Source organism: Etheostoma spectabile, chromosome 9 (assembly GCF_008692095.1).
Source record: "Etheostoma spectabile isolate EspeVRDwgs_2016 chromosome 9, UIUC_Espe_1.0, whole genome shotgun sequence".
Taxonomy (NCBI): domain Eukaryota; kingdom Metazoa; phylum Chordata; class Actinopteri; order Perciformes; family Percidae; genus Etheostoma; species Etheostoma spectabile.
Genome location: NC_045741.1, coordinates 4,190,452 through 4,200,190, shown reverse-complemented (window position 1 = coordinate 4,200,190; position 9,739 = coordinate 4,190,452). Strand labels below are relative to the sequence as shown.

General features: G+C 45.1%; 1 protein-coding gene across 1 annotated transcript in view; it reads left to right on the top strand.

Annotated features, from left to right (window-relative positions):
- si:dkey-196h17.9 (uncharacterized) overlaps positions 1–4,489 on the top strand; it is a 59,045-nt gene extending 54,556 nt beyond the window's left edge. Inside the window, exons 5-10 of the mRNA XM_032526181.1 lie at positions 1,770–1,870; positions 1,975–2,076; positions 2,860–3,048; positions 3,376–3,493; positions 4,265–4,322; positions 4,413–4,489. Coding sequence (XP_032382072.1) covers positions 1,770–1,870; positions 1,975–2,076; positions 2,860–3,048; positions 3,376–3,493; positions 4,265–4,322; positions 4,413–4,489 — 645 coding nt within the window. The remainder of the gene's footprint in view (positions 1–1,769; positions 1,871–1,974; positions 2,077–2,859; positions 3,049–3,375; positions 3,494–4,264; positions 4,323–4,412) is intronic.
- The last annotated feature ends 5,250 nt before the right edge of the window (positions 4,490–9,739 follow it).

Here is a 9,739-nt window from a genome sequence, read left to right as displayed (position 1 = left end):
ATGGTTTTATTACATTTCAACCTATACCCCAGATAAGTTTCTGGGGGGTAAAATAAAGGTATAGAAAACCACAAAACCCAACAGGACAGCCATGATATCTGTGGATTCTGTGAAATTGAATGATTAACTGAAAGGGTGTGTTCAAAAAATAGCAGGGTGAGTTCAATTAGAGAGGGCATCAATTAGGGAGGGTATTCTGGGAAAAAAGGGTGTTAACAGGTGATCCGTATTTAAGGATCAAGACAACTGGCATGCTGGCTGTGCTTTTCTCCTGAAAAAACAATGAAATGGGTCGTTCAAGACACTGTTCTGAAGATGAGCGTTTCCTAATAAAAATTGATTAAAGAGGGAAAACATCAAAGAGGTGCAGAAAATCATTGGCTGTTCAGCTAAATGATCTCAAATGCCCTGAAATGGAGCAAAAAACTGAAAAACAGGAGAAAAAGAAAGACAACCCCTCGAATGGACAGAAGAATAGCCAAACTGGCGAAGACTCAGCCAATGATGGGATCCAAGAGGATCAAGCAAGACCTTCTGACAGTGAGTACTGTGGACAATCAGAAACGTCTTATTGAGGTTAACCTTCCAGCAAGAAGCCCCCGCAAGTCCCACTGCTGAGAAAAAGACATGTGCAGGCGTTTACAATTTGCCAAAGAGCACTTGACTGGCCTGAAAAGAAATGGCATAATATCTTGTGGACAGATGAAAGCAAGATTGTTCTTTTTGGTCTAAGGGTCACAGGCAGTATGTCAGACGCCCTGCAACACAGAATTCAAGCACAGTACTCACTGAGACCATTAAGCATGGTGGTGCAAGCATCATGATATGGGGATGTTTTTTCATACTCTGGTGTTGGTCCGATTCACCGCATACAGGATCATGGATCAGTTCCAGTACATCAGATCCTGGAAGAGGTCATGCTGCCATATGCTGAGGAGGAAATGCCGTGAGGTGGACCTTTCACAGGATAATGACCCCAAACACACCAGCAAGCGAGCAAAAGCAGGTTCCAGATGAACAAGATTCACTGATGGAGTGGCAGCCAATCCCCGACCTTAATCCCATTGAAAACTTGTGGGCTGACATAAAAAGTGCAGTGATGAGGCAAAACCAAGAACGCTGAGGAATTGTGATACAGTGCAATTATCCTGGGCTGCAATACCTGTGGAACGATGCCAGAAGTTGGTTGCGTCCATGCACCACAGATGTGAAGCAGTCATCGGAAACCGTGGTTTTGCGACAAAATATTAGTTTAGGATACTCAGCTAGGTTCACTTATCAAGATTTCTTTGTTTGTACAGTACATTTTTGAGTTTCCAAGGAAAGATGGCAACACTGCATTCTTTGGAACATGCATTTCTTACTTTATTTGAAATATTATTATATTTAGTTTTGATGACTTTGCGCAATTGTTTTGCTTTGGAATAGAATGTACTGTGTCCCCAATGTATCTGTGTTCATTAAGTCAATTTCTTTGAAGAATTTGACATTACTCATTTTTCTAAAGGCACTGCTATTATTTCGAACACAACTGTACTTATTAAACCAGATATACATATTATGAGTGTATGACTTATTGTGAGACAATGGGGAGTGATTTGTGTGTGTTTGTTTTCTACAAATTGATTTGTTTGGAACTTTTTTGGTATTTTATTTGATAATAAAGACTCTTTCTTTTAATTTTAATTTCTTTGCTTTTTAGAATTTTTTTTATATGTTTATTGGTTGTATAATAATGCTGTTTCTTTTTCTTGTTATTTCTCTTTAAGTGCATTGACGCCATGCACAGGACAGCACAAAAAATCAGCCAAAAACTCGCTGACTACGTGCAGTTGGTGTGTTTCCAAGAGCTGCGGCTGTTTTTGGAGAGGTGAGAATGAGCCATGAGATTTCTCCTGCAGACTTAACGTCCATATCATTAATTAAAGGCAGTACGTTGCATTGTTAACTCTGCATATCTGCTCTGGTTTGTAGCTACAACGCCATGCAGACTGAGATTCTTGAAAAGAAAGCAAAAATGGCCAAACCAGAAACAAAACACTTCTTTAAGACTTTGAACAACTGTAATAAACTCAAGTGAGTTTTGGCCCAATGTTAATTCAATTTAAACCTGTTTCTTAAAACAGGTTACTAATAAAAATGACACTCAACAAAACAACAAATGCAAGAAAGAAATGCAGGTAAATCACAGGAAAGTGATGATTTGTTGTCTATGATTATTCTGTTCCCTAGTTGGCGCAGAGACACGCCCGACCGCACCCAACGACCGCAAAAGCCCGTCCCTTGTCGATGAGCCAATACCGTTGTGCTCCCCCCAGACTTGCGCCTACCACGGATCATGGATGGGTTCCATTTTTCTCGCCCACTTTTGTTATTGATGAATATGAGCGTACATTTCTCGCTACGGTCGCTGGCCTTGGATTGCTAGCGTCATCAACATTGTAGTTGACTGCTGTGGTCTTAGTTAATAAATGATCTGAGACCTGAGAATATGTCTAATCTCTTCTTGATTTAATGTTTTTGGTTAATGTTGCCGAAGCATCGCCTTCAGAGACCCCTACTCCAACTCACAGACCTATAACAATTGCATTTTATTCGCTACCTACATACTGCACGAAAAGTGTGCGCACAGCACGTCACGTTTTGTTCCACCACTCGAGAGCCCTTTGTCAGCGAGAGTCGTTTGTGCACGGCTACAAACGGCGCACTGGAACAAATCTGACATGGCGGGGGGCGGGCTCTCAACACTCATTATTCAAACACGAAAAGATAAAGCACCTTCGGAATTACTTTGCAGCCACTTCGTTCCGTATCTTTCGAGTGGAATGACTTTCTCTGTTGTTCTCGCTCTTGAGCAAGATCTGGATTTGTAGTCTTCACTCAGGAGACGCTTATAGACCGAGCGCCTACACAGCATCACCGCTTCCACATCACACCTACTGGAACCATCTTATCCAGAGCGACGCGAGCCACAACACCTCGAAGCAGGGGCTTGCACGTCACCACGATGCTCGGAACCACAAAGGCAGTGCAAGCGACGCGACCGCCGTAAGAAGGTATCAGCACCCAGACCAACCTTTCTCTGAATTGGTGAGACCTCACAACGGGGAATCCCCTTTTTCCCCCCCCCCCCCCCCATTCACCCCAATTTCAATAAATCAGCTCTAAAAGACTAGATTAATGACACAAATTACCTAAACCATAGGATACAATCGGAAACAACAATAACAAAATCTCAAAACTGATAAATATACAAATATTAAAAAACAGATCATATCGCGACTGCTTGTAAGACATTCGTCTAAATCATGGTTACAAGTCTTCGACCATGAGTTTCAATAATTACTCTGAACGTGTGATGTTAGTGTGTTTCAGGTCCTGGTGTCAGACCGTGGAACCCATGCTGCGAAAGTCAAAGACCTGTTGGAGTGTGAAGCATCGACAGGAAAAGCTGACCATTGGGAGCATGCAGAACAGGACCGAGCACATCGAGGTGAGTCATTCTGACATTTTTACAGAAGTTTGTGTCCAAGTCGTCCAATAGTACTGCTTTGGCTGTCTGTATTCGTTTGGAAGAACGACCCTGTAATCAATAACACCCAAAGATGGGGCGACCTCTAGCTCCCCCAGTAAGAGGGTGGGCCCCGTGTAGACAGAGTCCCCGGGTTCAAGTGTGTCACCCCCCGTCTCTCTCCCACCTTCCCTGTCCATTAATTTAATTTATTCTGTTTATGAATCAATAAACAGAATAAATGGGGAGATTACAATTTACACTATGTTTGTTAGTAATCATTACACACAGGCCTGAAATAGACACACATACTCAGGACCTATACATGCACAAATAGAGAGATGTCAGAGTTATTAAAAATAATCCAAAAAATTAAAACAAAATGACACCCAAAGACTGTCACCACTGAAACACAGATTGTACAAATGTAAGGGAGTGTTTTGTGTTTGTGTGTGCTGCATAGACAATACTATAGTGCCTTAAACCTGCTTTACTAAAATAAAAAAAAAATGGGACCATAATTTACAAAATAAACATCATGCTGTATTGAAGAAGAATTGAAACTGGCGATTTAGACCATGGAGTCATTATGAAAATGTAGAAGTGGACGAATTTCCCCATAGACTTCTATAGAAAATGACTTCTTTTTACAACCCTGTGTCGCCCCATGCTGGCCATTAGAAAGAATGCAGGTTAAAGACTCTTCTTTAAGTTAGTGCATCTCACTAACTCTTCCTGGCGTTGTGTCTGCAGAGAGGACCTGAAGCTCCTGCCCAAACTGCTGCAGTGGAAAGGTCCTTCTGGACTGGAGGTTAGGGAGGTGCTGCCGGTCCTGGAGGACCTCCCGGATATCAACCCCACAAGAACAGATCTGTTTTCTGTTCTTTGTTTTACTGACCAGCAAAGGCCGAGGGCTCAATGAAGAAGATCAACTACAACAAGCAAAGAGGTTTGGGAAGTCATGAGGATTTCAGATGATCTGAATCCTGTTGAGCCCACTCTGTACTGGTGTCCCTTCTCAAGTCTAATCTGCAGACAGAGAAGCAGACTGGTTACACACGGTTTTATAAGCCTTGTTGACATGGGATTGTGCTTTCTGGAGAGCCGCTCATCCAAACATCTTCACATCGCCACTGCGTTTCTGGGTCTGAGCAATATCTGAGTCCTTGAGCAATGCGGAGTAAATGTAATTTGCTAACAGCTACTTATTTTGGTCAGGCTATTTCCAGGAAACAAAAGCATTCATTTGAAAGTTGCTGATTCTTGAAATGTTTGACTTGCTACATCGTTCTTGTGTCGAGCGACGGAGGGCGGGCTGTACCCAGCATGCCGTTACCAACGTCAGAAAATGAATTGCAATGATAAAGATACACTGATAAATTAACAAGAATTTTACTTGAATAATAGTGCTTTAAATTCAGGTATATATGTGGGTTTCTATTTCTGCGTTGCTGAACTTTTAATAATGCATTCCACTGAAAATACAGACGGTACGTTTTTGAGTTGTGTTGGTTTACAGGTTTTAATTCCCTCTTTATTCCTAGTGCAAAGTCGAGTTGTCTGCTTCAATGTAAAAAAGTTATGATTTTAAATTTGTAATGTCATAAATTGTATTTTCTGTAGTGGGTGTTTAATTTTTTGGAAGCTTATAGACGGGTTAAAGGGACACAGCAAATTATTCAATAAATGTATTCAACTAAAGTCTGATTGTGGCTGCATGGTCTTATTCCGTCACTAGATGGAGACTAATACTACAGGTAAAACTCAAAAAATTAGCATAGGTGCAAAAGATTTCATTTCAGTAATTCAAATTAAAAGGTCCATCCATCCATCTTCAACCGCTTATCGGTATCGGGTGGCGCGGGCAGCAGCCCCAGTAGGGGACCCCCAACTTCCCTTTCCGAGCCAATCAACCAGCTCCGACTGGGGGATCCAAGGCGTTCCCAGGTCAGGTTGAAGATATAATCCCTCCACCTAGTCCTGGGTCTTCCCCGGGGCCTCTCCAGCTGGACGTGCCTGGAACACCTCCTAGGGAAGAGCCAGGAGGCATCCTTACCAGATGCCCGAACCACCTCAACTGGTCCTTCGACGCAAAGGAGCAGCGGCTCTACTCCGAGCTCCTCTCGGATGACTGAACTTCTCACCCTATCTCTAAGGGAGACGCCAGCCACCCTCCTGAGGAAACCCATTTCGGCCGCTTGTACCCTTGATGTCGTTCTTTCGGTCATGACCCAGCCTTCATGACCATAGGTGAGGGTAGGAACGAAAATTGCCCGGTAGATCGAGAGCTTTGCCTTCTGGCTCAGCTCCCTTTTTTGTCACAACGGTGCGATAAACAGAATGTAATACCGCACCGGCTGCTCCGATTCTCCGACCAATCTCACGCTCCATGGTCCCCTCACTCGCGAGCAAGACCCCAAGGTACTTAAACTCCTTCACTTGGGGTAAGGACTCACTCCCTACCACTCCACTCCATCGGTTTCCTGCTGAGAACCATGGCCTCAGATTTAGAGGTGCTGATCCTCATCCCAGCGCTTCACACTCGGCTGCAAACACGATCCAGTGAGTGTGAAGGTCACAGACAGATGATGCCATCAGGACCATCATCGCAAAAAAGCAGCGATGAGCTCCTATGCCCACCAAACTGCAACCCCTCCCCGCCCCAACTACGCCTCGATATCCTGTCCATAAATATTTAAACAGGATGGGTGACAAAGTGCAGCCTGGCGGAGGCCAACCCTCACCTGGAACGAGGTACAACTTACTGCCAAGAACCCAGCACAGCTCTCGCTTTGGTCATATCCTGTAGTTATGACCCAGAAGAGAGTGCATGACGAAGACCAGCAGAGCCTTTTTGGGGTAAAATAATTTGTCGGTTTATACAGAGGAGAGAAGACGAGAGAAACGAGAGAGAGCGATTCGAGAGAGCAGAGAACAGCGAGAAAGAGCAGAGAGAGAAGGAAGAGAGAGACAGAGAGAAAGAGCAAGGAGAGAAGAGAAGAGAGAGGAGAGAGAGAAGACTCAGACGAGATAACGAGAGGGGGCAGAGAGAGATAGAGAGAGAGAAGAGAGAGCCAGGGAAGAGAAAGACGAGAGGAGAGCAGAGAGAGAGAGAAGTAGAGTCAGAGACAGCGAGAGAGAGCAGACATAGAGAGTAGAGAGAGAGAAGAAAAGAGAAGAGATGAAGAGAGATTACGGCCACGGCAGAGATTAGATTCAGAGAGAGAAGAGAAGAGCGAATGAGAGGAGTAAGAGAGAGAAGGAGAGAGAGGGGGGGAAAGAGAGAGAGATAGAAGAGAAGAGAAAAATAAAATTAGAGAAGGAAGAAGCAGAGAGGGGGGCACAGGAAGAGATAGAGAGAGAGAGAAGAGAGATAGAGACAGAACAAGAGAGGGAGAGAGAGAAGGTAAGGAGGCGAACAGAGGAGGAGAGAGAAGAGAGGGAAGAGAATGAGAGAGATAGAGAGAAGAGCAGCAAGAGGAGTCAGAAGGGGAGATCGAGCAGAGAGGAGAAGACAGCGAGACCAGAGAAGAGAGAGAGAAGAGAGGACGAGGGAGAGCGAGAATGAGAAAGATGAAGAACGAAGAAGAGAGAATGACCGTGAGAAGAGAAGATCTTTTAGCCCAGAGAGAGTAGCAATGAGACGAAGTGAGAACCGAGAGAGATAGAGAGAAGAAGAGGAGAGAGTTTAGAGAGAGAAGGAGAAGGAGAGAAGAGAGAGAGTGAGAGAGGAAGAGTGAGAAAGGAGCAGAGAAAGAGTAGAGGAAGAGAAGAGAGGAGGGGAGAAAGAGTAGAGAGAGACAGCGGGCAGAAGAATGAGAGAGAGGAGAGAGAGAGGAGAGAGTAGAGAGAGAGAGACGGAGAGAATTTAGGGAGGAGGAAGAGAGAAAAGGAGTTTTTTTTTTTTTTTGCACCCCCGCCAGTAGAGAGAGCAAAGAGACCACGACTGAGTAAGAGAGGAGAGAGAAAGAGAAGAGCAGAGAGAGAGAGGATGTGGAGAGGAGAGAGAAAGGATGGAGAGAATAGCAGAGAAGAGAGAGATCATGAGGCAAGGAAGGACTAGAGAGAGAGGAGAGAGAGAGATGAGGAGGAGGAAAGAGAGAATGGGAAGAGATTCTTACTAACGAAAAGCGAGGGGAGAAGACGAAGGGAGAGAAGGGAGATGAGAGAAAGAGCTTCAGGAGAGAAGGTGAAGAAGAGTTGAGAAGAGAAGAGAAGTAGGAAGACAGAGAAGATGAAGAAGAGAGGGAGAGATAAGATGAGAGAGGAGAGAGAAGTGCGAGGAAGATGAAGAATGAGGAAGGGAGAGGAGAGAAAGAGGAGATTTATTGAGAGGAGAGGAGATGAGGTAGAAGAGAGAGATGATTAAGATGAGATAGAAGAGAAGAGGAGATAGAGAGAGATAGGGAGAGAGAGTGAGAAGAAGAGGAAGATCGTATTATGAGAGGAAGAGAGAGAGATTAGAGGAGAGAGGAGGAGAAGAGAGAGAAGAGAGGGAAGAGGAGATGAAGAGATGACGAGATTAGAGAAAGCAGAAGAGGAAGAGAGATAAGGAAGATAGAAGCATGAGCAGAGAGCAGATAAGAGGAAGGAGAGAGAGCGGAGAGAAGGAGACGAGAGATTAAGGAAGCAGGAGAGAGAGAGACAGAATGCAGAGCAGAGGAGAAGGACAAGCGAGAGGCATGAGACGGAGCAGAGAGAGAAGCCAGAGTTTTTTTTTTTTTTGAGAGAGTTGGGATGGAATTTGGAGGAAGGAGATGAGAAAGAAGAGACAGAGAGGAGGACGCAGAATGTAGAGGAGCAGAGAGAGAGGAAGAGCAGAAGATAGTAGAGAAGGAAGAAGAGGGAAGGGGAAAGGAGAGGAGACAGAAGAGAGAGCAAATGAGAGAGAGCAAGCGAGTAGAGAGAAGAGAGATACAAGAAGAAGATATGAGAGCGAGGATAGAAAGAAGAGAGATGAGGAGAGATGAGGAGAGGATAGAGAGAGAAGGAGGAGGAGATAGAGTGTACGAGGAATAGAGAGAGAGATACGCCGAGAGCCCCCAGACTCATGAGAGAGACGAGATAGAGAGGAGAAGAGAGAGGGAGAGAGACAGGAGAGTTGAGATGAGGAGATGCAGCAAGTATCGGAGAGCGAGAGACAGCTAAGAGCAGAGAGAGGAAGGCAGCAGAGGAGAGGAGAAGAGAGATAGAGACAGAGAGAGCAGAGAGCCAGGATGAGAACGACAGAGAAGAGGAAGAAGAGAGAGAGTAGAAGAGAGGCAGAGAGAGATAGCAGAGAGGAGGAGAGGAGGATGAGATAGAGAAAAGGAGGACTAGAGATAGGAAGAAGATGAAGGAGAAGAGCTAGAAGAGATAGGAGCCAAGAGAGAGAGAGATGAGAGAGAGAGGAGAGGTGAGATGAAACAGCGAGGAGTACGAGAGAGAAAATAAGGGGAGAGAGGAGCAAGCTGGAGATGGCAGATGAGAGCGAGAGAAGAGACGAGGAAGTAGAGATGCGAGAACGTGAGTAGAGAAGAGACGACGAGCAGAGAAGAGCGAGCAGAGAGCAAGAGATAAGAGGAGAAGTAGGGAGAGTCAGGGGGAGAGAGAAGAGAGAAGGAGGAGAGTCAGAGATCAGAGAAGAGCCAAGAGATCGAGAGAGATTAATGAGAGGAGGAGAAGTAGAGAAAGACAGAGAGAGAGAAGAGAAGAGATAGAGAGAAGAGAGAGAGAGAGTATGAGGAGAGAGAGAGACGACGAGAGGAGGAGAGAAGGAGACGCGGAGGACAGAGAGAGAGAGAAGAGAAGAGTAGAGAGAAGGAGACCAGAGAGAGAGAGAGGATAGAAGGAGAAGAGAGAGAAGAACAGAGAGAGAGAGCTAGAGGAGAGATAAGAGAGAGAGAGAGAAGCGAGAGAAGTGAGGAGAGAGAGAAGAGATGAGATGAGAAGAGAGATGAGAGCAGAGGAGAGAGAGAGAGAGAGGAGAGAGGAGGGAGAGGGAGGATTAGAGCAGAGGACGATTGTGAGAAGGACTAGGACAGGAGAGAGAGAAGCGACGGAGAAGAAGGAGGAGCTCCAGAAGAAAGAGAAGAGGAGAGGAGAGAGAGAGAGAAGGACGAGAGAGAGAGAGAGAGGATGTAGAGAGGAGTATGATGAGAGAGACTAGGAGAGAGAGGCAGAGAGAGAGAGAAAGAGAGAACTGAAAGAAGAAGAGAGACGGTAGAAGGATAGAGAGAGATGAGGAGA